The following is a 27,427-nucleotide window of genomic DNA, read 5'->3' as shown; positions in this document are numbered from 1 at the left end:
AATTTGTATATACTCTGAATATTATTTTTTAATATAATTTTCCACCTCCTTTTTATTTAACTGTCTCCCTTTTCTCAATAAGTTTAAATCAACATCAGCCTGTCCAAAGATCCATGATGGAATAGCAGGAATAACAACCACTGGACTGATTACAAAGTTATCTATACCTACATTTTTTACTTTATTCATAATTGTCCATTCAAAACTATTATTTTTTTCTTTTCTTTTTCTTGACATGGTTGCAGTGTAACATACGGAGGATGATTTTCTTTATATCCTTTAATATTTACCCAGTAATTTATGGCTAGTTGTTCTCTCCTAAGCTCCAGTGGCATCTCACCCATCTCCACTTGTAGAGCGGAAATCGGGGTAGTTTTCATTGCTCCACAACACTCTTAATGCCTGATATTGTATTCTATCTATTTTCTTTAATAAAGTACTTGAAGCTGAATTGTATACTATACAAACATAATCAAAATTTGATCTAATTAGTCCATTATATACTGTTTTTAATGCTTTTCTATCTGCTCCCCAATCGTTTCCTCTCAAACATCTCATTATATTTAAAATTATTTTTACTTTTTTCAACTATTTTATCTATATGTATCTTCCATGTAAGTTTTTTATCAAACCAGATGCCCAAATACTTAATTTGATTTATCCTTTCTATAACATCCCCATATAATTTGAGATTTGCATTATTGTTTAATTTCCTATGTGTAAAAGCAACACATTTAGATTTAGATGTTGAGAACCTAAAACCTCAATCTACATTCTGTAATGCTTCTTGTAGTTTTCTATTTACAAACTCTATATTTTTCCCCCTCTTCCAAATAATACCATCATCTGCAAACAATGAGATACCAAAGGATTTATCTATACTACTACAAATATCATTAATCATTATACTAAATAGAATAGGACTTATTATACAACCTTGGGGAGTACCATTTTCAACCATTTTGAACTTATTACCCCACCTATTTTGACTCTACTTTTTTCAGTTAAAAAACTTTTTATCCATCTATATATTTTACCTCTTATACCTATTTGTTTTATTTTAATCAATAGCCCTTCTTTCCATAACATATCATAAGCCTTTTCCACATCCAGAAATACTGCTAACACACTCTCCTTATTTACCTGAGCCCGTCTAATTTCATGTTCCAGACATAATGCAGGATCTATGTACTTCTGCCTTTTCTAAATCCAAATTGATAAGATTTAATCTTTTCTTTAGATTCTAAAAAATAAATAAATCCAATATTTACCATTTTTTCCATGACTTTACCCATACATGATGTTAGAGCTACTGGCCTGTAACTTTCAGCTAAATTAGGATCTTTACCAGGTTTGCAAATGGGTATAATGATGGCTTCTTTCCATATATCAGGTAATATCCCTTCCTCCCACACCTTATTATATAATTCTAATATTTCTTTACTCACATCACTAAGATTTTTTTAACATACTATAACTAATTTGATCTTTCCCAGGAGTAGATTTACTAGAATTCGTCAATGCTTTATTTAATTCTAACAAGGAAAACTTCATGTTAATAGAATCCTCACAATCTTCTTCATCATTGACCAATGCAATATTTCTCTTCAATGTCATTTCACGCCCTCTTTTTTCTTTTTATTCTTTTTAGAGAAAAGAATGAATACCGAGGTTTTCAAAACTGTTTATTTAAAAAAAAGTTAAAGTGAACAAAGACTACACTCACAAGAATCCAGAATGGAATAAAGGTTCCAACCACCGGGAGCAGGAACAAATAAAATCAAATGTAATGATAGAAACCTTAGTCAGTTAAATAACCTGCTGCTGTCATTCTGCAAATCTTTAATGTTGCTCCTATTTTCAAATATCCATTCCTGTAAAAATGTCCATAGCTGCATATTGGTTATTAATTCTCCAGTTTTATATTGTTAAAGCAATTTACAGAATTGTATTTCTTATATTTTAACTCTTCCCTATTATGTTATTCTTATACATTTTTCTAAGGTCCACATTTGTGTGACCATTTTCAATAATCTTTCTGCTGCTGTAAATTTGCCCATTGTGGGACAATAAAGGGATTTTCTATTCTATTCTATAAAAGGGTTAAAAATATATCAGTAAATCTAAACAATGTATGTACAAAATATATCTGCAAAATCTCTAATATTCAACAACAAAAAACATTTAACTAAGCATATTGTGCAAAACAGCAATAACAAATTAAACTCCTATCAGATTTATAGTTCCCACTCTGCAGATATATTAGAATCTGTCCTTAAATTACAGCCAAACCCATTTACACAGTAACAGATTAAAACCTTTAGATAAACCAAACATTACCGCCACATATCTGACTCAATAACCATTAAAACAACTATTTTCATTAATCTCAGACGGAACTATTCAGACTTGTATTATTTTTATTGTATAATTTTTATTCCGTTATCTGAGGGAGCATCTATCTGTTAACCTGACAACAGCCAGATGCATGTGAGTGGAGCTAGGCGGAGCGAGACATGCATCTGGCTGTTGTCAGGTTATCTATCTGTAGGCATTGCTTTAAAAAAAAAAAGGAGAAACCTGCCACCTGTTGATCATAAAGGGACCTACAACCATAAACCAACTAGAGTGGTCTTTCCACTGGTGATTAACTCTGATGAATATCTTAAAAAAGTAACATTAAAATGTAGCCAATGTTACATAAAACAGATCACTTCATAAAGATGGCTTTCCAACCCTTTGATTTCCTAAAAGGGAGAGCACACTGAAAAGTAAATTGTCTCACCAAAGACATTAAAAAGAAAGTTATCAAATGTAGTTTCTCAGGGGGTGCTTTCTAAATTATTGTCTTTGCCAAATATTTGATTTTTAATCAGAGGCTTTGGAGTTGTATTTTCAAATATGAAAATTGCTAGATTTCTGTTGATATTCAGCAAAGTCTAATATATGAAAACATTTGCCCGCAAAATCTAGATGACCTGTAATCACTCCCAAAATATTTTATGCATTCAACCCAGTATATTAACAGGAATCCTTGTCATAACCACATATTAATAGATAAATGTAAAGGTATGGGTTCATAAGTCCTAACGATATTTCTCCAAAAGCACAAAATACACCAAGATGTCATCAAATAAATACTATTACCATTAAGCAAGGCTGACAAGTTTTTATTTACATTTGTACATTTTAGTCATTTTACTTCTAAAAAGACTTTGATGTCACATATTAATCACAATTTTTAGCAGTTTGTGCTATTCTGAACTGGAGCAGAAAACTTAGTTGGTTACCAGAGAGATAAAAGGAAGAAAAATCAGTGGGAATATCTTCTTTTTTTTTTTTTACAACTCAGAATGACCCACAACTGAATGTAGGGAAAACTTACACTCAAACTAAACACCAGAAAAGAAACTTTTTCAATTAAAACAATATCAAAAAGTATACTTACCTTCACCCCCCAAAATAAAACAAAAAAACAAATCATAGCTACATTTCAGCTACCCAAGTTTGATGGTAACGTAAAACAAAAGAATGCTCCAGTTCTACAAATGACCAGGGCTAAATACTCATGGAGATCTTGGGCAAAAAATAAGGTTTAAAAGGGAAATCCATCCTTAAATGTAAATTACTTTTCCCCATTAGGACCAAACTATTTTTATTTGACATCTAAAGATACAAACACTCCAGTTGTTGTTTTTTTCATTTTAAAGGGAGCACATAGGTAATGACAGGATGATTTCATCTTGCCTGCTTTTCTTGATTAGAAGTAAGACTTAAGAGGTTACGACAATGAAGAGCATACTGAAGGTGTATGGTTTTGTGTTTGCAACAAGACATGCACTTCCACTAAACTTTACTGGTTTATGAAGCTGTAAGAAAGCTATTTCTTTTTAGAACTGGAGCCAGAGTGGGACGATCCAGATGAATGGCCACTGCGTCTGAAATCACACAAACATCATGGGAAGAACAACAAGGTCAGCAGAGTCAGCCTTTGGTAATTTATGTATACTTAAAACAAAAAAAAAAAAAAAAATCATCACACAATGGCAAAAAATGGGCATACATTTGTAAATCTGATCTCCGATAAGCGATCCTTTAGAGGTCTAATTATAATTAGTGCCACTGTGGTATTCCACAGAAACCCAAACCTTTCGGACGAATGTGATCTAGAGCGTCTTCGTTTTCTTCCTCCAGATGAAGACCTGGAGCGACTGCGCTTCCGCGTCCTCTCGGGTGAGGAGGATGGCGTGCGGGACCTCTTGTGGGGAGAGGAGCCCTTCCCAGACCTGGAGCTCGATCTTTTGGAGGAATACACCAAGCACTATGGTCAGTACAACTGAAACAGGCTCTCACAAGTGGGACTATTTGTCAGACTTCTCTGCTTCAAGAGCACATATAGTACTTTAAAACTGCATTTATCCCAACTATACTCTTCATGCTTTGTTACAACCACAAACTTCCAGGTATTTTTCACTTTAGGCAGCAGCCCGACACAAAGTCAGTCCCTTGTAAAAGGGGAACCCTGACTTTGTAAAAAAAAAACAACGCAGTGGCACAGGCAGTATGTTTAGGATTCCTGTTTTAATTGATGTGCCACCTTTCAATCAATCCAGGCACGTTAGTGATCCTTTTTTGTACTGAAATTAAAATGTCTTCCTCTGCAGGAGCAATCTACAACAACCGGTCAGAATTCTGCATAATAGACATGGGAATCTTGCTTATAAAAAAAAAAACCTCTTATAAAACGCTAAAATTTGCCAACGCAGACATGTTTACCCCAGAGTATTTAGAGGGTGAAGCACACAATTCTATTTCTACAACCAAATAGCAGTAAATGATGGACAAAAAGCCTGCAGCAGATCTCATGAGGAGCCAAACAACTACAATAAAAAGGAGATAACAGTTGTTCATCTTTTCAAAGGTCACTGACGCATCTTTTGTTTTATGTCATGATTACATTGTTTGCTAATGTTTAGCATGGAAATGGCGTGCTATTCCTAAAGTAAAAAGACAGTAACCTGTATCCAAGGTACAGCGGCATGGGCTACAGGTATTCATTTACAGTCTTATTATATTTGTGATCAGGCTCGGGCGGGGAACGATTTTTGGCTCTGGCGTTTTTCCATCTAAACCAACCCACCCCCAGAAAAAAAAAAAAGAAGCACAGTCCAACACGTGCGTCTCAAATTTGAAACACAATACGAATACACATTGTGGATTAACCGATCTATCTTCAAGCATCACACGACAACAATCACCAAGACTTCCTTCTATAATGCAGTTTTACTGGCTTTGGTTATTAACACGAACGCGACAGTGACTGGTGCTGCGTAAAGTCCACACTCACCACATCAGCAGAGTTGCCAGATGTCACCGACTCACGTTTTCCAGCCCCAAATTGTTCATAAACCGCCTGGAAATACGAAATCTCACCCAATTTGAACCAAAGTCTATTGATCTCTTAGGCCATAAATCATAAATTTAAAAGAAATATTTTTTACCCATAGACGTCCCATCCAAAACGGCCAGACTGGGAAACATACACTATATTGCCAAAAGTATTTGCTCACCCATCCAAATTATTGGAATCAGGTGTTCCAATCACTTCCATGGCCACAGGTGTATAAATTCAAGCACCTAGGCATGCAGACTGTTTTTACAAACATTTGTGAAAGAATGGGTCGCTCTCAGGAGCTCAGTGAATTCCAGCGTGGAACTGTGATAGGATGCCACCTGTGCAACAAATCCAGTCGTGAAATTTCCTCGCTCCTAAATATTCCACAGTCAACTGTCAGCTGTATTATAAGAAAATGGAAGTGTTTGGGAACGACAGCAACTCAGCCACGAAGTGGTAGGCCACGTAAACTGACGGAGCGGGGTCAGCGGATGCTGACGCGCATAGTGCGAAGAGGTCGCCAACTTTCTGCAGAGTCAATCACTACAGACCTCCAAACTTCATGTGGCCTTCAGATTAGCTCAAGAACAGTGCGCAGAGAGCTTCATGGAATGGGTTTCCATGGTCGAGCAGCTGCATCCAAGCCATACATCACCAAGTGCAATGCAAAGCGTCGGATGCGGTGGTGTAAAGCACGCCGCCACTGGACTCTAGAGCAGTGGAGACGCGTTCTCTGGAGTGACGAATCGCGCTTCTCCATCTGGCAATCTGATGGACGGGTCTGGGTTTGGCGGTTGCCAGGAGAACGGTACTTGTCTGACTGCATTGTGCCAAGTGTAAAGTTTGGTGGAGGGGGGATTATGGTGTGGGGTTGTTTTTCAGGAGCTGGGCTTGGCCCCTTAGTTCCAGTGAAAGGAACTCTGAATGCTTCAGCATACCAAGACATTTTGGACAATTCCATGCTCCCAACTTTGTGGGAACAGTTTGGAGCTGGCCCCTTCCTCTTCCAACATGACTGTGCACCAGTGCACAAAGCAAGGTCCATAAAGACATGGATGACAGAGTCTGGTGTGGATGAACTTGACTGGCCTGCACAGAGTCCTGACCTCAACCCGATAGAACACCTTTGGGATGAATTAGAGCGGAGACTGAGAGCCAGGCCTTCTCGTCCAACATCAGTGTGCGACCTCACAAATGCGCTTCTGGAAGAATGGTCAAAAATTCCCATAAACACACTCCTAAACCTTGTGGACAGCCTTCCCAGAAGAGTTGAAGCTGTTCTAGCTGCAAAGGGTGGACCGACGTCATATTGAACCCTATGGATTAGGAACGGGATGTCACTTAAGCTCATATGTGAGTCAAGGCAGGTGAGCAAATACTTTTGGCAATATAGTGTAGATGCAACACCCCATCATGCACCGCAACATATTTTTACAAAATATTCAAACATAAATTTGCCAATTATGAAGGGAACATTGTAGTTTGGTTCAAAAGAAAGCATTTTAGCTTTATTATAATTTAGTTTGTTGCAGTGATTTTACAGTTTAAAGAAACAGGATTTTACATTTTGAAGAAATATAAAATTACACCTTATGCCAACCGTCACAAGGGTGTGCATGACAAGGAAGGGCTATATATATATATTTATATATATATATATATTACACACATCATTTTAATAGTTAACATTGTATTACTTCTTGAGCTCCTTCAGTTATTTACTGTCACAGGAAGGTGCTGTGGCTGGAGAGTAAGTATTGGGGTCAGTATGATTTAAGGAGGGCCGGCCCTTGCATGATGATATTAGGACCGGCACATTGGGCAAATGCCCGGTATCACAGATAACCATTCCAAGCCTGTTTGTGATAACGTTTCAGATTTTCACCCTCACATTTATCTAGCTACAACATTCACTGACCTGCTCTTACAATTTCAGAAGACATCTGACACAACTTAACCAAGAGCCAGCCTGACCGCGTCCCCTCTTAATCTTCCTATGCCTATGGAAAGCATGGCTTCAATGTTGCTTAATCTGATGCTGCCATGAAACTTTTTAAATATATTTCGCTCAAGGTTTAATGATCCCGCAAAAAGGCTTATTAAATGCCTTAGGTAATGTTGGGGTTCTCTACGTCTCTACAGTAGGGCTGCAACAACGAATCGATAAAATCGACTTTTAAAAGCGTTTGCAATGAATTTCGTCATCGATTAGTTGTGTCGCGCGATTAATGCGTCATCCGCCGCCGTTGTCATTGCCATGGGGCGCCTCCCCCATCCCAACCCCGTTCTCCCGCAGGAGTCCCTCTCAGCGCTGCAGTCAGATCCGCAGGATGTTACCCTCAGCGTCCAGACTGCAAATGAAGCGTGCATGCGCCGGGATTGACGGCGCAAATTGATCACAATAATTAAAATAGCCTGCGCTTTGTAAAGCAAAAAAAGTCGTAACATGCAACTTTTTAAAAAACAAATTAATATGTCACGGAAGCACCACTGTTATGACGCAGCACCTGAAAAGAAAACACGTTGGAGCCTTCGATGTCAGTGAAGAGAGCTGATCAGCAGGATGAGTAACCATGTTTGTTTCATTTTAAAGTGGGGAAACGTAGAGTTAGTTTCTCAGGTAGCTCATCTGATGCTTTCCTTACTGTGTTAGTAGGTTACAGACAGTGATAAGGTTGGATACTTATTTTACTTTAAATTTCATTTGAATTAGCTTAAGCAGCATTTATATTATCTTTATAAATAAATTAACTTGCAAATTATGAGGGCAAGGCTTTTAAAGTTTAAATCTTCTGGCAAAGATAAAGTAAAGAAGATCCTGCAATTTATGGAAGTAAAGCAGAATAAAATCCAGCAAGATCAGTAATATGTCAATTAATTATCTGCCACATTCCCATGTAAATATCTGTCTATGGAGGATGTGTTTTTTAGCACCCCTAGTTCTCTCATTTTTATTCCAAATACAATTTATAATTTGAATCACAGGGCTATTTTTATCTCTATGGTTCAGTATTTTCTCAAGCAGCAACTTTAACTGCTATACTTTCCTGTCTTAAAAGGCAGAACTCTTCTAGTCTAAAAAAAAAATTAATTTGTTGAAATGGGGGGACCTATTGTTTGAACCCCTTAGGGGCTTTTAAAAACAAAAATGTATTTTTTTGTGCTTTATGAAACAAAGTACCCTATATTTTGTGGATGTACAGCTACATTTCTCATGTAAGTTTGCGTAGTTTTAACACAAACATTTATTTTTCATATTGCAGCAGTACAGTTAATGAGCAACCTGTACTTGTGTGCTTGTTTGTTCTGTCTAAAATGTTTATTTTGGAATAAAGAGTTTAATATAAAAAATATTTTTTGTTCGATTCATCGATTAATCGAAAAAATAATCGGCCGATTCATCGATTTTTAAAATAATCGTTAGTTGCAGCCCTACTCTACACCTTTACTTTTCAGATCTTTGCTTGTGGAGTCATCTTGCAGCTGGCATTAAGACAAACATATGCCGCACTCTCAAATCTGCATGTTTTCCTACAGGATCCATCCAAAAAAAAAAAAAAAAACCAGTAAAAGAAAAAAATCAACTTGAAACAGACCCTTTTCCTCCACCTGATAAGAGCAACCCTACAGCATCATGCCTACATAGCTACAGTCTGTTAACGATGGAAATATTTCTGTAGTATTCTGTAGTTTCCTTTAATGCATATTTTCAGCTTTTTCAAAAGAAAAAAATAAATAAAAATAATATGCTGTAAACTATATATTAAAAGATTCAATTCCATCAGTTTGATGAACTCCATTTAATATTGAAAACATTTGGAATGGCATGAAAGTAGAAAACAAGTGCAGGCACTATTAAAAAGTTTTCTGTTTGTCGAAACATCTGAACAGCATAGATCATATTGGGTCTACCTCGCAAAGATCTATGACTTTGCGCTGGCCCATAACAAAATAATCTCAGTAAAACATTTACGTTTATGGTTGTAACATGACATGGCGAAAAGTTTAGAAGGTGTGAATATTTTGGCAATGCACTGCAACTGTAAAATAAGCAGTGCTGTTGATTACCAGATGCCTTTTTGCTCACTGATTACAAGCTAATTAGTAACTAGACATCACTCTTGAGAGGTTTGATAAACAGCCCACATGTTGATATGGACATTTGGGCCAAAGGAGACATAAATACAACAAAACTAACCAAACCAGATAACATTTCAATAAAAAGTTAATCTCTTCTCACTTTTTTCAACTTTCGATCCTTTGTTTATTTTGTATCTTTTTGACAATTTAAAATAATTTAGTAGTCCTTTAAAATGTTTATTTGTCGTGTACCTGGCATTTGTGATTCTGACATATATCATACATCAGCTGAGAGAACAAAGTGAAATCTTATAAAACTTCTCTTTGGTAGTAAGGCTGTTCTGGAATATTCTAACCACACATACGCTCTCTCTCTCTAAAGGGAGAGAGTGCATGTCACCTCATTCACCTGGAGCGAGATCTCGAACGAGATCCAGATCTGGAACTGGAAGAACTTCTAGAACGGGACCTGAAAGACAGACAAAGCAAAAAAACCTTTCCAATATTTTTTAAACTTAGAAGATAATATAGGACTTTATTGATGTCACAACAAAGAAATTCAATTGTTACATCAGCTCTAGTAAAAGGTGAAAAAATACAGCAATACTTCAATATTTAATGCAACTTAATCCTATTTAAAGTAAAGTACTATAGAGAAAAAGAAAGCTACCTCATGAATTGTTAATTCAACATGAATTGTGAATATAAATCTACAGAAAGCCCTTGAACTGATAAAAAATAATTTTTCTGAGTCACACACATTTGGAAGTGGCTACTAATAGAGAGCTGCCTACACACACTCTTTGTTGCTGATGGGAAGGGGATGAAAATAAAAAGGGAGAAACAACAGATTATCATTTAAAGGACATCGTTTGATGCTGTTCATTTATTCAAATCAAAAGGTAGGTTGAGCTGATACTGACATTTTGCCTGGAGTTACCCTTGACCTGTACCCTTTTACCTGGACCTCGACCGAGAGCTGGAGCTAGAAGAGCGCGAGGAAGAGCGTGAAGAGCCAGATTGGCTGCCGCTCTTCTTGGCTGGCTTTTCGTCCTCATCACTGGCAATGAGATCATACTTTGACAGATCCCCATCTTCATCATCCTCATCGTCCTGCAAATACATGATTTTAATAACGGCTATTTCTGCATACAAGAAGTTATTAGAACTTCTAATCAACGGGCTTACATCAAGCTTGTATTTAGACAGGTCACCATCTTCGTCATCATCTTCCTCCTCTTCTTCCTCCTCCTCCGGATCATCTTTTGGTACTTCTTTCTTTTCAGGTTCTTTTGCTGAACTTGAGCTGTTGCTCTTTCCACGATATTTTTTCTTTTTTCGACCAAACTGCAGGATAAGGAAATAAAATCCTCTTAAGAAAAATCCATCACCAAATCCAATTTATCTAATTCAAAAATAGGACTAATAAGAAAAAAATATATATAAAAAAAAAAATGACATGATAATCTCCAAGTTTAAGCTAGAACTCACCTCATCATATTCCCCATCAGATTCCTCCCGTTCTATGTATTCCACATTTTCCCTTTCATTGAAACCTCCACCATAACCTGTCAATAAATAGAGAGATTAATTAATCTTAGCCCACAATATGCAACCCTGCTAGAGTATTCTCACATTTGTCACATTACAGCAATAGTCTTTAATGCAAGTTGGAGGCTCTGTAAAACAAAATGAGCTCAAAGTAGAAGGAAACGACCAAAGATTTGATATATTTGGAACAGGACTTTAATCATACACATCATTTTGGGTAATCCTCGCCTATTTTGCATACCCAAATGGAAAAGCAAATAACTTAGGAACTGTAAGCCCAACATCCTCTGGTTTTGGTGACAGAACACAGACCAAGCTGCATCAGTTCAAACATGACTCAAAGTTGTTTTTTTTTATTCTCAGAAATGATATGTGTTTCTAACCTGACAACAGCCAGATGCATGTCTCGCTCCGCCTAGCTCCACTCACATACATCTGGGAACCCGCTCATTGAAAGTGATTTCCCCAACCGAATTTATGGTCTGTCCAATCAGGACATAGGGCGGGTGTGTCCTGGAGTGGAGAAGCGACCGTGAGATTCCAACATCAATGGCGGCTCGCATTGAGGAAGCAAGCGTTAGCATTGATGCTGCTATTTCTTCTGTGTTGTCCAATCTATCTGATATTGTTTCATTAAAAGAACATCAGAGAACGGCTTTGAAGGCTTTTGTTGGTGGAAACGATGTTTTCGCCCTTCTCCCGACCGGATTTGGCAAGAGCTTGATCTACCAAATGGCTCCTCCTCTCACAGCGTCACGGGTTAGCTTCGGTGTGAGTGGTTGAAATAGCGCGTCAATAAAGATGACAGACAAGTGGCTTATCCAATCATATGCAAGGAGTTTTGATAAGGCCCAGCCTTCAGTAAAGGCAATTCCTATGGCGGGTTCCCAGATGTATGTGAGTGGAGCTAGGCGGAGCTAGACATGCATCTGGCTGTTGTCAGGTTAATGTCTTTCTTGAACAGCAGTAATTTAAGACATTGTTGAGAAAAGGTAGATCTCATTGTATTAAATGTGTTCTACATCATGTCAACCACAAATGCAGAAGATTTCAGACCTCTAGCTATAACAGTTCCAGAGCTGTGGGGTTTTGAGCTTTTGGTGTCAGCTTGGAGCGGCAATGGCTCCACCCACTGGTGTCTGTGTTTCTCTCTAACATAAACCTTTGATGCGGTACCCCTTTAAATATTCTACACACATTTAGGCTTGTTCGAAAGCTTATTTCATTGGCTACAAAGCCCAAGACCCCAGATGGTCTTATCAAATAACAACAGAGATTAAAATGTCAATCATATCCTGCGTCACTGGCTGACAGGAAGTGAATCGGAGGTGAGACTTTGGAGACTATATCTCGCTCAAATCATTTTATAAAAATATGCAGACACTGGTGTGAAGAAGGCGATGTAAAGAACCATACCAAACATCGCGGGATAACAACTGAGGAAATTAGTATTAGAAGTAAATATTAGCAAGATGCTGAGAATAAGCTATGACCACCTTTCTGATGTCAACAACCGTGCGTTAGTGGCAATTTTCTCATCATGGAATATTTTTTTATTACTAATATGCTGGATTACTTTTTATCTATGGACCCTTATGGACGAATGGAGTATAAACAATTGAAGATTGGATTTATAAAACGGCTTCTGGATGCCTTCAAAGGTATGTAGCTGTGGCTGCTTTGTTTGTTTACATTTTGACATATTGCTATATCTGTTTTAATCGTACTTTGGTGCTCGCTGTGTCCATAAAATGATCTTAGTGGTTGAATTGTGGAGAATCTAAGCTTTCCAATGATGTCTAACATGTCTATATTGGTAAAAATGTTACCATTGGAATTTTATGCATTGTGAGTTATTACCCCACTTAACACCACTTTGAGAGATTAAACTGACATTTCCGTAGGTTCCTCATCGATTCAGGCTGCACAAAAGGCTTCACTGCAAAGAGCTAGAATTCACTTGGATGTGCAAGTCTAACAGAAACCCTACAGTAAAGCAAAATTTTGCTCTACAAAGTGATGTGATGGGAGATTGGGATGTGCGTCGACCATCTCATGAGAGAAAAAGCTTGAAAACCATGTATCCCTTTCCCTCCACTTCAAATCAATTAGCTTCATTGTTTTTATCCATTACGTGAAATCTCAGATTAAATAACTTATTGCTGTAATATGACAAAAAAAAGAGAAACTCTAGCGGGTATGAGTATATTGGTATATATAAAGCTAATCCTGAACTAAAAAATGCATCCGAACCTGTTCTTTCTTCAAGCTTGGTATACTTTGGAGTGTTGCACATGTTGCACTCTGAACGCCTTGCCCAGTTCACATTGCCACATCTTTAGTCAAAATGGGGAAAAATAAACACAAGTTAAACACAATAATATTAACATGCACTTTGAAAACAAACGGTTCAAATTACGCTCATACGTTTTGCACTGCCAATCATTTGCACTGAAGAGGCCTCTGCTCTTCTCAGCAAGAGTTTTCCCAATTTCTGTTCCTCCTGCTTTCATCATCTTGGCCTCTGTGGTTTTTTCTGTTGACACAAAAACACCAACTTCATTAAATAGCAACAACATCGTTATTATAGCTGATCGAAGCGTTACCTCTTCCACATCTGTTGCAGCTTGTTCTTCTTGCGAAGTTTACATTACCACACCTGGAAAAAATATATTTATATAGTAAATTCGCCACTCAATGCACAGGATCGTGCAGATTAAGCTAGCAGCCTTAGCTTAGAAACACCACCAAAGGGCTTGGCTCTGACATCTGCACCCGTCGATCACATTTAAACCGAGTTCGCTGGAAACATGACACTCTGAACACGCATGCAAACTATCAACATGTGAGCAACCCCCACAACAGTGCGTGAATAAGCTTATAGCCACGCAAGCTAACAACAGCTAATATGCTAATTTGATAGCTCGAGATGGGCACTTTTATTGTACAACAAATCTTTCCCCCTTATTCAAACGTCCAACTAATCTATAAGTCTATCATATGTCAAGTTTACATGATGATTGAATAAACAAAATAACGATTGTTTTATTTGTTAGCATAAGCTACATGCTAGTAGGCCTCAGGCTAACTCAAGTCACGCTGAGACAGAAATGAATAATTCCTGGTAAATTAGAGCCTCTATGTTGTTCATTTGTAATTTTAACGCCAGTCTTACTTTTTATCGGGACAAATCCAGTCCCCGTCGCTGACTCGAAAACTCTTTCCTGACATTTTTGTGCCTTTTGACTCAATCACAGTGAACAGAATTGACGTTCACGCGGAGCAGTAAGAGCTGCACAGCGGCTAGTCGAGTCAACGCCTCCCTCCACTGCTGCCTTCACGTCCTCTCCCGGAAATTGTACATCCCTACACTTTTGCTAAAGTTGTTGCAACTTTAAAAAAAATAAAAAACAATTTCACGTCTTTGTAAAGTCTGAATCATTCATACCAGTTTGTGAATGTAGATGATCATCCTTGATCCTGTCTATACTGAAGAAATTGAAAAAAACTTCTAATCGTGTAACATTTCTGAAAACATGTGACTGTTACAGTCCCAAAACGATCGATGGTTTAAACATTTTACCACAGTGGCTTCATTTTGGCCTTATTCTTTGTTCAGTTATATATTACATGCTCCACTCTGTCCTTAATCAGTAAACTTAAGATATTTATATAAAACACGTTAATCAAATCTAACATTTTTATTATCATTTCTAACCAGGAAATTTCTCATGTTAACATTTGTTTTATCAAACACGGACAAGCCATGTTATAAGTGGCTATATTATAATTGTGTAGGTTTTTCAGAACTTTTAGATGGTCAATTACAGAGTTATTAAGCTTGAAAATAAAGCAGTGAGTCACCAGGTTACAGTAGCGCCTTTTGATAATCTTTTTCTAGTCATGAATTATAATATTTTAGACCCTTGCGTGTGTTAAAATGTTATAACTATACTTTATGTTTTTTTTTCTCCAGTTTTTATGCATCATAAAATATTTTTGCTATACCAGTGATGGCCGTTAGATGGCGATCGACACCAACACAAAAACAGTCTTTCACACAGAGCCCTTCCTGGTTTGGCTTTGACTGTTTAATAAAAATGAATTGTTCATCCTTATCAAGCAAGTGTAAAGGTTATGGTGAAAAAAAAAGTTACATCAAATAGATTTTTCTGTCTTTGTGTGTACATGTGCACTTGTCTAATCAGCATATGTAATTATTCAATAGATGTAAACTCTTCTGATCTTTTTTCCAAATGAAGAGGGGATTATTTCAATTCAATTCAGTTTATTTATATAGCGCCAATTCACAACACATGTCATATCAAGGTACTTTACAGTTCACCAGATTATACAGTCAAATTGATTCAGCTTTCTATCTAAGGAAAACCAGTTGATTGCATTGACTCATTAAATCAAATGCAATCCCTCACACTAAGCATACTTGATGCGACAGTGGAGAGCAAAAACTCCCTTTTAACAGGAAGAAACCTCCAGCAGAACCAGGCAAAGTGTGAGCGGCCATCTGCAGAGGTCGACTGGGGTTCAAGGAGACAGAAGCAGAGATACAAAAAGCAGTTTTGAAAGGCGGCCCCGTCCAGGAAACACACAGCCAGGCGGACAAGCTCCAAGTCAACTCTCATGTCAGAGGATGAAGAGAGCACATCCAGCCAGTCACAGTCAGAGAAACAGGACTACACTGGAAAACAGGCCGTTCTCCAACATCTATAAACAAGGGTGTTTATGGCAGCAGCACAGCTGATAATTATTTCAGTTTATGCAGAACACTATTATTTATTCTTCTGGCACTAAGACTTCAATATATGTCATTTGACTTGAGGGACAGAAATTCTAAATGTGTACTTATAAAAAATAAGTGTATGCCAATTTATTGCTGAGCGCTTTTTTTTTCCTTGACTGTTTCTTTAGTAGTCCTGATAGTTTAACAATGGTGACACCTAGAATAATCCAAAACCAAAATTGCCCTGTTGATGGATGATTAGTGATATTCAAGTCACTTGTTGTAGCTAATCTTTACATGTTATTACTTTTCAAGCAAAGTATTGACTGTGTTTAGTTGGTTTTCAGTATTTCCTTGATTATATCTGTCAAATAAAGATAAGCTTAAAGCATTGAGCATGGAGGAAAGACCTTGTGTGGTTGTCAAATGGTGCCCATGAAAATCACTGATAAGAAGTTCAGCCTCTTGGAAAGCAGATGATATACATCTATGCTTTGTACTTTCATAGCACATACTAAGGTAAATAAAATACATTATTGTCATCCCCAAGATGGAAAGATGGAATCACTGATCATGACTTTGCTGCATATCAGAGTAGTTACCAAGCAGAGAGTTGCAGATCATATGGTACAGAATGAGAAATGTGGCCAATAGAGGTGAAAGAAGGGCTAGAGTTGTTACTATCTGTCAGAAGATAACATTTAAGAACTGCTAGAGTTTAGATCTCAAGCTGTTTCAAAACCATTTTCGTCTACCCTCTCGGTCCAAGATCAAAGACCCTGGGAGGTTACTGTCACAGCTGGTGTATGACCCTGATGCCTTGCCAGCAGCCATTTTAATATTTAAGTTTGGTTTGTTTTTTCTTTAGGTTGCTTTCTTTTGCTCTCAGTTTCTTTTACTCATTTTAACTACGGGTGGGATAAAACTGCTAAGGTCCATCCCTCAAGATTTGGACGAGATAGGTTTATTTGATTTAGTACTTTAGAGATGAACTAAATATGATTTATTTTAATCATACATGCATTTTTTAATCAGTATATATCTGGTTAGGGAGACATGTAAATGATTCATGAATTCCACCTACATTTATTAGGACTAAGGGCCAGCAGAGATAAGCTTCCAGGGGTGAGAGAGGCATGTTCTTTTTTTCTTTCCAATCTTGGTGAAAAGGAAATTATTCTTAGACCTTTATCAGTATGATTCACAATACAAACAAGGAGCCAATGAATTTCATATTTTGAAATGCCACAGTGCTGGTTCGAGATGAGTGTGTATGTTTCTTTTTAATATTTAATATGGATTATAAATAACAGGTGATAAAAAGCTAGATAACCAACATAGCAACCCAGTGATTATCATGGGGTTTACTGAGGCTTGCAAAAGCATTTTAAAACTGTCATTTTTTCATAAGCCTTGATGCTGCTTCCACATGCTTCAATGTGTTTGATTAGAATCTTATGTGATAGACTGATACTAAGTTGTTTATAATTATGGCTAATTCTCTTAAGTCAGTTGTGTGCTGAAACTCTGCTGCTTGAATTACTACTACAAGTTATAATGGGGTATTTCTTTATTTTTCTCAACCAGAGATATACAGTATGTATGCCTTTTTCTTTCCAAAACAGGTCATTATGAATCAGATTGCATTGAGAATAGCCAAAAACATACATTTTATAACTTGCCACAAATTCCAATTTTCTCGAGTTTAGATTTAAAGAGACATTATGTAAATTTTTACTTAAAATATCTTTAAAATTGCAATTTTATCAGACCCTTTATGGCTAAAATATTGTTTTATGAGTAGAGTGACACCTCAGTAGTTCAGCGCTGATGCATTTATAACTCAGAACTTTAGGTTGGAAGTTCTTGCGCTGTTTGTCAAGCGTCCATGTTAATGGGTATGCATAGCAAACATTGAAAGCATTATATTCAAGATGTATTTTGTGGATACTCAAAAAGCGACCTGCATCCAACTCAACTCAGACCCCAACAAAAACTCCACCTAAGGTGAAAAAAAGCCTGGTTAAGTATAAGGACAAGCTACAAGAACATGAAGAGTGTTGCAGTTCAGGTGGCAGTATCTTTAGAAAACTCAACAAACCCTTTTTGAATGTGCTTTGATCTAAACCAGAATTTTAAAACTCCAGTCCTCAAGTCCTATGTACTGCACCCTCTACATGTATCTGTGTTTTAATACTCCTGAGTCCAATAATCAGAGCAAATATTTGCAAAGATCCTCAGAGAGCTCCTACATTGCCCTAATTTTTCCTCCCAAGAAGTGCTAATGATTCAGATATTTGTTGAGAGTCACTTAAAACAAGACAGTAGCAGATCTTTTTGTCATAGTTGCGAGTGGTTGATCACATTACTAGGTGTGTGATTTTCCAATACCGTTTTGGTACTAATTTTGACTCCATTAACTGTATACCTTACGAATTGAGGAAAGACAAAATATTTGATGAAACATAGTTAAAAATGATAAAAAATTAAGAGGGACATAAATCACTAGCTGCAACGTTTGCTCTGCACACATAAAATTAAAAGCAGTTAATCATGTTAAATCTAATGCTGTGTATACTGGATCAGCATCATGCATCCGATATCAGATCCTGCTAAGTAGTCAATGTTGGAGCCGATATACAGTAGGATCAGAGTATTCTATAAGTGCATATTGTCAACATAGCTTAAGATTTGCGACTTATGGGCACAATAAATAAACAAACTGAACCCCACCCATTCTGTCCTTGTAAAATCAATGGAGAAAGCTTAACTAATTGTGGAATTCAGACATGTGTTAAGAAATGTGTCTCATTATAGTTAAATTCAGCCAAACCAGATTGTCACACCACATCGACATGTTTTAACATAGCTTATTCAATTCAGGTTCAATCTTCAACTATGACGACTGTTTTCTTTTCTGGACAAGACATCCCATTTTCCACCATAGTTACAAATCTTGGAGTTAGAATGGATTCTCAACTTACTTTTGAAAATCACATTAAGCATCTGTTTAAAATCTGTTTCCTTCATCTTCGTAATATCTCCAAAATTCGTCCGTTTCTTTCTTTTTCTGATGCTGAGACTCTTGTTCATGCATTTGTCTCCTCCAGGTTAGACTACTGCAACTCTCTGTTTGTTGGAATCCATAAAAAAATATCTTCAGAAGCTCCAATACATTCAAAACAGCGCAGCCAGGATTCTCTTGAGGGCCCGCAAATCTGCCCATATTACACCTATTCTGCATGACCTTCACTGGCTTCCCATCACCTGCAGAATTCAATACAAAATCGCGCTCATCACCCATCAGTGTTTAAACGGATCCTCACCGGATTATCTGAAGGACCTTCTCACTCCACATTGATCCACCAGATCTCTTCGATCACAAGACTGCAACTTCCTTCACCTTCCTCGCTCCAGATTAAGCTCCATGGGAGATCGGGCCTTCGCTGTCGCTGCCCCCCGTCTCTGGAACTCTCTCCCAGATCATTTGAGAGCTCCACAACCACTGAATGATTTTAAAAGAGGCTTGAAGACTTTTTTATTTAAGCAAGCCTATTCTGCCTTCACATGATTTTTATGTTGTTGATTTTTATCTTTGATTTTATTTGCACTGTGTAGCACTTTGAGATTTTTGTTAATGGCCACATGATTTTTATGGTTGACTTTTATCTTTGATTTTATTTGCACTGTGTAGCACTTTGAGATTTTTCTTAATGAAAAGTGCGGTACAAATTGGATTTATTATTATTATTTATGTCCTCAATATTATTTGACTTGCTTATGATTATGTTTACCCACCACACTGGTCATTTTACAACTTAATCTATTTGATATTAATGTGAACTATACCAGCAGCCCTTTACTGTGAGTGGCTACTTGTTTAAGGGAGTTGAAAATGTAAAAAAAAAAAAAAAAAAACACAAGAAAAAATGTAACAAAAAAAAAAACATAAAATAAAAACTAAATCGGGAAAACCAAACTGGATAAAGGGAAAGCACATATTTGTGTTGGGATCTGGAGATCTGCCACCTGTCTCCAGCAGAGAGCGCTGTGGGTCTCCTGGGCTGGAGCCTCCAGCACACCTGTGGATCATCAGCCCATCAGGAGACCTCCTACATAAGCAGCAGCCAGACCTGACTTCTTCGCCGGAGTGTTGACCAGTTTTGGTTAGCGGAACCTAAGCCTCTGTTTCACGTTAAGAATCTCAGTCAGCTCTAGAGAGTATTAGATTCTAACCAGCCTCTGTCTTCTCTGCTCACAGGAAAGTCTGACTAAGGTCTGTAGCTCTGGAGGAGCTAGCTTGAAAACCTGCCTGCCTGCCCTTGGAAGCCAAACCTGAAGACAATCAGTCTGGATTCCCCAGTCAGCTCTCATGGGAGAGCCTGGACATCATTCAAGGTCTGAAACTCTATTGTCTGAAGCTAGACGCTGCTGCTGCTGAGCTCTCTGCTGAACCCACTGTCTCTGGACCCAATTGGTCCCCCCTCTCCAGTGATCCGCCTGAACCTCTTCAAGGTACAAATCTGAATCAAACATCTACAAGCCTTCTCCGCTACCTGGCTAACCAAACAATCCATCTCCGCAGATTCTCAGTGACTACTGTCCCGGACCTGTACCAGAACCAGCTCTTGTATCTCTGTGTGTTCATCTTTAATAAATCATTGAAGTTTTTATTAGTCTCCTGTGGTGTTCTGCATGTGGGTTAAGTCACTTAAAACCTATCATGACAATTTGCACAGCACTAGGATGAGAATAGAGAAGTGTTGAAAGATAAACTGATTTGCATCTGTGAAGAGACTTTGAGGGTTTTTTTTTAAGCAGAGGCATGTTTTTCTGCCTTTATGCACCAGCCTGGAAAGTGAGAAGCCCTACTTGCTACAGTTAAGTACAGTGAGAACATTGTGCCACCATGGGAATTTACTTACTATTTACTTATACTGACATTGCCATGTACACATTTCATAACACCATGCCAGACTATTCTCTCTTCATTATCAGCAGTCCCAGTGAGCCGCCCTGATCTGTTTTAATCTGCACCAGAGCACGGGACGGGCCAGACTTTCCAAACCCTTAACCATAGGGCTCAGAACCAAGACCCAACCTATTTTACCCACAATTATCCCAAATTAAAACCCTGCTTGGACCACTGAGTAACAAATCATGACTCAACCCCTGATCACAATGTATAGACTGAGTTGTTCATTTTCATTAAGTCCTTTAAATCACAAATTGCTTTATTTTACTAGCCTAAGCAGACTACTGTCTTACCAACAGAGCTGCAAGCACAATTAACTGATGCTGTCATTCCAGTCCAATATGACCAATAGTAAACGAGCTAATTGCTGAGTGGTCTTCTCTTTCTCTTATAACCCCAAATATACACTTACACCAGCATGCATACATTACATAAATCAAAACTATTGAAATAAATTGTTTATGTTTTGTGTAATTAACACTGAATTAAACTTATTGATCGAAATATTTTAAGAATAAAATTCACAAATTCACTTCTAATGCATGATATTAATTTATTTAAAACTATCATAGCTTAAATTAACTTATTCCATCATCACTGTTCACATATATATATGTATATATATATATATATATATATATATATATATATAAAGATTTCTAGATAAACCAGACAGTAAATCACACTTTCGTACACAGCGGTTAAATATGCTAACCTTGTGTCATGCTTTCTTAACTTTACTGAGTCCCTTTAAAGCCAAGTGCAGCTAACATCTCATTACTTCCTGGGTCAATAATACTATTAGGAAACCTTTTTCCTTGGTGCCAATGAGGCTTTGGCTCCACTCCCATCTTTTTCTAGACCAGTGGCTGTTTACGACTGAGAGATTCATGCACAGCAGCATCACTAACGGTGGAAAGGCAGGTCTGAAAAAGCCTGCAAGGCACTGTGTCTTCCCAGTACTGCCAGATGGCCCTGAGCTGTTCCACAGAGCAGAAGCATGGTGAGGGTTACAGGGTGGGGACGAGTCAACATTTGCTTCTTCTTTACAGTTTTGTACCTTCCATATTTGTGATTCAGCATTAATCAGGGCGTGTGACATACATTTTTCAAGCAAAATTCAGCTTTGGGATTCTCTTTTTTCCCCCACAGGATAACACTTGTTCATTTCTGTATGTACGTCAGGAACAGATGTACACAGCAAGAGCTGCATTCACACTTATGCTAGGTGAAGAATTAGGAGCCAAATAGCCCCATCAGAATTATATAACACATGCACAGAGAGGCAGCTTGTGCTTGGAGATGTGCCACAGCATTGTGCAGTATCTTCTGTCCCCTCATCCATCCCTTATCGCTTTAGGCACATTCATTTTTGGAGCCAGAGTGTGCAGTTTACTATCCAGCCTAAACGCTACTTGTTAATGCAGTTCACAAATTGCGATATGATGTGCAAAATGTGAAGGTAATAAATTTAGTGGTTAACAGTAATGAAATGCAAGCTGCTACAGCTTTTACTGAATCATCATTTTTTTACTGAGTAAGTGTATTAAAGCACTTAAAGCTGATCATTTATCTATTGAGGCAGATAGTATGAATCTAATCATACTGAGTGTTCTTTTAGCTATTGTTTCCAACCCTGTCCCTTTTCATATACTTTCATAAATATAATTGACTTAAGTTTGCTAATGATTCCAACCTTATTCTTTTTAGACTGCATTGACAACTCAAATACTTTGCAGGTCATCTTCAGCATTTCTTTCAGAATATATCTAAGTAATGCCATGACAAGAAAGACAGTACCTTGAAAGATATGGCACAAAGTAAGACGGCATCTATAGTTCTTCAGATAGAATCAGTAAAATCCAGAGATAGTGTTTACAGGGTGAGAGGCAATTGCTGTTGATGGTTCGTGTGTGGCTTCCATTAAGCCAAAGGGTAGGAGGACATACTGCAGCACCATTTCTCAAATACTTTTGTCAGGTCTGTCACATAGCTTGTTGTCTAGAGCAGCTGGATAGAACTCTGTGGACCGCTTTGAAAAAAAATCTCTCCAAATACTCTTTCAGCCTGAGACAATTCAATATGAAGGACCGTCTATAGTAGCAATCACAATTTGATCATTTGTATGTTATATTAATCCTGGGCTTTTAATTACTAATTTGAAAAAGGGTGTACTAATTATATGACAGCAACTTCAAAAAATCTTCAAATGTAACTTATTAGCACTTGGGTTTAATTTTTTTTTTTTTTTTTTTTCTGGTTTTATCTCACCTCACCTTATAATATTATATTATATCTTCCTCATTCAATTTTAAAATATAATTATAAACAGCCTTAAATGTATACATGCACCTTCACTTAATGCAACATATCACTGAACAAGTTGCAGAAAAAGCAAAAAATACTTTGACTAATATCAACTGGGTAATTGAATAGTTTTTATTAGAAAAGTAAATGTAGTTTAAATTGGTTAGCCTCTTGGCACTTTCTTAGCTGTAAAAATGTATATTGGTGGTAAGGTTCGAGCTGTTCCATTTTTAGTGTATTTTGGGGAATGCTGTTCTTTTGAGACCCAACTATTCCCAACTTTTAACCATCTGGCACAAAGTCTAACACTCAGAAGAAAGGTCTAAGGCAGGGGTGGGCAATTCCAGTTCATGAGGGCCGGTATCCTGCAACTTTTAGATGTAGCTTTGGTTCAACACACAGGAGTCAAGTATATAGATGATTGAGAGGACTCTGGAGGAAATGACGGCATACTGAGGATATCACTAAGCCATTTGATTCAGGTGTGCTAGACCAAGGATGGATCTAAAAGTTGCAGGATACCGGCCCCCAGGAACTTGAATTGCCCATCCCTGGTCTAAGGACTATTTTAAAGTGGCATCGACTAGAACACCAGTGCTTCTTTCTAAATGGAGGTCTCTTCTCCAACGATCTAAAGATAACCCTTCAGTTTAGTCAATGGTATTAAGTTAGCTCATTAGCTGCTTAGAAACACAACAAGATTGACAAAAGCTTAGGCTGAAAGGAAAATGTACAAGCTGCCAAATAAAGAGATACTTTTATTCACAAATTGCTTTATTTTCTTAGTCTTAGCAGAATACTGTCTTAATAGCAGAGGTGGAAGAACATTTGCCTGATTCTGCTGTAGCAGCAGTGGTTGGCGGTCAGAGGGTTCAGAAACATGTGGGCTCAGAAAAAGGTTTTTCTGACTCTTTTTTAAGGTCAGAAACATTAATCTGCATTCATAACCTAAACTCCAAATAACCCATTCTCTTAATTTAGTAGCATTTCTCTCGGCTGCACTGCTTCTATTATATTTATGTAGCTGCTATATTTTTTGTCTAATCAGATTTCAGCTTTAGCGTGTCACTATTATGTCAATCAAATCTGCAAAGATAATTCAGAGTCAATAGTGCTGGCTGACGTTACCTTAATAACATTAGTGAGGAGAGTTTCAACCAATCTTCAACCAATCAGAGTTCAGATTTGCTTCACTTAGCCAGCGAGCAACTCTACCCCTACCTCAGCATTTTCTTATATCTGATTGGTCAGTTAGGGCAAAACGTTTACAGGCAAGTTAAGATAGCAACAATCTACGACTAAGACTTCCTGCACAAAACCTGAAGAATGGATTTGGTTAACAAATAATCAGCATCTCTGGTGAGTGTGATATATTTCATTTTCATGCTTAATGCACTATTTTATCTGGTAATTATATGCATATTGAATCTGAACGGCTACCAATGATTGCTGAGGGGCCTTTCTTTCTCTCAAAAAACAAATATACTCTTACACTAGCATGCATACATTAAATCAATGTCTCATTATATATATAATGAGACTTATATATCTATATCTATATATCTATATATATATCTATATATATATCTATATATATATATATATATATATATATATATATATATATATATATATATATATATATATATATATATATATATATATATACATTATAAGACTAAAATTAACAGCTTAGAATGTTTGAAATATCTATTTATGTAAAATTCCCTCAGAGGTTAAATGAACTTCCAATGTCACAGTTTATTTGATCAACTATGCCGTTTACACACTGAAACGTAACCCTTGCTCGTGAATTTGTTATGCAGAAACAGAAAATAGTCCACAGTCACTGGCTGGATTAATTTCCATTCTTCTTTCCTTTTTCAACAACCCAGCAATTGTCTTTTTCGTTAGCTTGCTTTATGCCAGTATGTCAATCCCAATTTGCTCTATCCAGTAGTGGCTGCTGGTCTCTTAAACAGGGGAGGCTCAATGGTTCTAATTAATTCCAAATGTAACATATTGCATTATCAAATGTGAAACAAAACACATTACTACAAAGGGTAAAAATAGCTGCTGTGAACCACTCTGAAATAATAAACTCCAGCGTTATCATCAAAGCAGCATCAAATCTAGGACACATTGGGCTGTTCCAATGGAAAATAATCAATAACACATTAGGTTTTGAAATGGATAAAGCAAGCAAACGTTATGGTTCTACCACTATCCCCACCTCCAGCCTGTTAAATATGTGTTTAATATCCCTAAAAGTTTAAACCCTAAAACCAACAGATAAACAATTCAGGTAAACTCTACGTAACTTTCCCTTTGGTAGTGAACCCAGCATTTAAATTGAGGAACCAATATATTCTAGCTTATGCAGCTTTGTAGTATGGGGTTGCAGCAAATCAAAAACACATTTGAACCAGTCTAAATATTATTTCTTTTTTTTATGTCATTATTATAATATATTGCATTTGCCAGGTGGCCCAGTGTTAAAAGTGTATTCCTGCTTATTATAATTGCATGTACATTTCTGAGCATAGGAGGATTTAATCATGTTCTGGGAAGTTCTGGTCATATTCCTTTGGTAATAAAACTGTAATGAAACATGTTTTCAGAGCCAACATCACAGTTGTAACACCTTTCATATTTTTTTAAGTTTCAGAAACCATTGTGCTAATTTTTTGTTTTCTATTCTTGAACTGAAAGAAAGGCAATGAGAATGAGTGCTGTTGTGGAAGGTAAGGGAAATTAGCACATTGAAAGAATAAAAGAAAAGAAGAGATTGCCTCGAAGTAAACAATACGCAAACTGTAATTAACTGACCTGACTGCTATTAGAAGCTTTATGTGAGGAAAATTGTTTCTACAGCTTGATGCACTGAACCATGCATTTGATACTACAGTTCTGCTGCCGTTATCTGTAACCCTTTCAATCCACTGCCCTTTATTCCCTTGAAGTGTCAAGTAATCGCACGGTTGCCAGGGTCACCGTTTCTGAGGTGGTAATCTGATTGTCCAATAATTGCCATTATGTAAGAATATAGAAGTGAACTGGGGTCCAGCCTTAGCCTTTGCATTACTACGCTTTATTCTCAGCATTGACATAGTCCTGGTGGTAGGGTGATTAATGTGATAGGTGGAATTTGTCTTGTTATGTTGACACCAGCTAATACATTCCTTGTAAACAGGCAGTCAAAGCTGTTAATGCATCATCATAATCCAGGATTAGGAGGTGCCAGGCATGGCTAATAAATACAATTAGACATTGGCAAAATTAATTTGCCCATACTCTGGCTTTCTTCCATTTTGTCCATCCTGGTGAAACCTTAAGTCTGTCGTGTGATCCTGCTATTTTGCCATGGGATATTCCCATAAAAAAATCTCCTCATTAAATAGGAAATATCATGTGCTTTTTACAGTTTGTAGCTTTTTGAAAATCAGCTCTAATAAAAGTTTTGATTAGACAAAATACTGCTAGCTTTGCATTTCAGATCTAATGTGATTATTAAATTACTGAAAATTGACAAAATTAAGAAGTCAAATCTAATCAAAACTCCAAAAATCCATGTTTTGTCTTGGTACTGTTACTAACCAGCTTCCCCGTTCCTGCTGAAGCAATACATCCCAATGTCATGATGCTACCGCAATCTTGTCTTATAGTAAATGTGGTGTGTTTAGAGTCATTGTATTTCTTCAATCATTGGGCCCGAACTGAAATCCCAATAGGGAGTGCTAAGCTCCTTGTGCAAACAAAGATTTGTACATTCAAATGCAGAGATGGAATCTGAGGCGGTTTCTTGCAGATTTGATATCCAAAAGTGGCAACAGAAGCAAAAATCCAAAATAACAAAATGCAGAAAACCATGCAAAATACCATGAGACATCAGGAAAAACCCGACAACAATAACTGAAGAGGAGGAGTATATATGTCAAAGAGAACAAAGAATGGGTTAATCAACTGATTGGGAGCAGGTGTGGACAAAAGAATCTATCTATTTCTTTTTTTCTTTCTTTTTTTTTACGGCACTAGTAGCTTGTTTTTTGGACAGTAGGTTGACAGGAAAGGGGGTATAAGAGAGGGGGAGAGACATGCGGCAAAGGACCCAAAGTCAGATTCCAACCCGGGTCGGCCGCGACGAGGACTAAGGCCTCCGTACACGGGTCATAAATGCTCACCACTGCACCAGCTGCACGCCCGGACAAAAGAATCTAGAGGGGAGCAAGAGAAAGGAGAATGACACAAGAGGCAAACTGACGGTAAACAAGAAAAACATAAGAACTCAAATACAACAACAAAATAAACAACTAGAATAACACAAAATGGAACCAATGGGAACTCAAAAAGAAAACTTAAACAGAACCAAAACCATGAC

General features: G+C 37.3%; 1 protein-coding gene across 2 annotated transcripts; it reads right to left on the bottom strand.

Moving 5' to 3' along the window:
* Positions 1-3,154: 3,154 nt before the first annotated feature.
* zranb2 (zinc finger, RAN-binding domain containing 2) lies at positions 3,155-14,358 on the bottom strand. 2 transcript variants are annotated; one of them, XM_038301676.1, is made up of 10 exons: positions 14,202-14,358; positions 13,633-13,685; positions 13,454-13,562; positions 13,280-13,362; positions 10,967-11,043; positions 10,664-10,822; positions 10,437-10,588; positions 9,885-9,944; positions 4,149-4,298; positions 3,155-3,938 (listed from the first exon to the last, which is right to left on the bottom strand). In XM_038301676.1, exons 1-10 carry the CDS (start codon positions 14,255-14,257, stop codon positions 3,881-3,883), a joined length of 957 nt encoding a protein of 318 aa, XP_038157604.1. In that variant the 5' UTR covers positions 14,258-14,358; the 3' UTR covers positions 3,155-3,880. The 2 variants fall into 2 exon arrangements, with proteins under 2 accessions (XP_038157604.1, XP_038157603.1); XM_038301675.1 differs by having other exon boundaries at positions 10,437-10,822.
* Positions 14,359-27,427: the final 13,069 nt, after the last annotated feature.

This window comes from Cyprinodon tularosa, unplaced genomic scaffold, assembly GCF_016077235.1.
Source record: "Cyprinodon tularosa strain WSP-4 unplaced genomic scaffold, ASM1607723v1 ctg471, whole genome shotgun sequence".
In the NCBI taxonomy this organism is placed as follows: Eukaryota; Metazoa; Chordata; class Actinopteri; order Cyprinodontiformes; family Cyprinodontidae; genus Cyprinodon; species Cyprinodon tularosa.
Note: the sequence above shows the minus strand (reverse complement) of the source record. Positions and strands in the feature narration are given on the sequence as shown.

Excerpts from the sequence above, each read along its gene's own strand:
- zranb2 (XM_038301675.1), bottom strand. The coding sequence starts at position 14,257 with ATGTCAGGAAAGAGTTTTCGAGTCAGCGACGGGGACTGGATTTGTCCC. Across the intron at positions 13,363-13,453 it reads AATGATTGGCAGTGCAAAAC|ATGTGGCAATGTGAACTGGG; the intron begins GTATGAGCGTAA and ends TTTTGACTAAAG. Across the intron at positions 11,044-13,279 it reads CAAGCTTGAAGAAAGAACAG|GTTATGGTGGAGGTTTCAAT; the intron begins GTTCGGATGCAT and ends ATTTATTGACAG.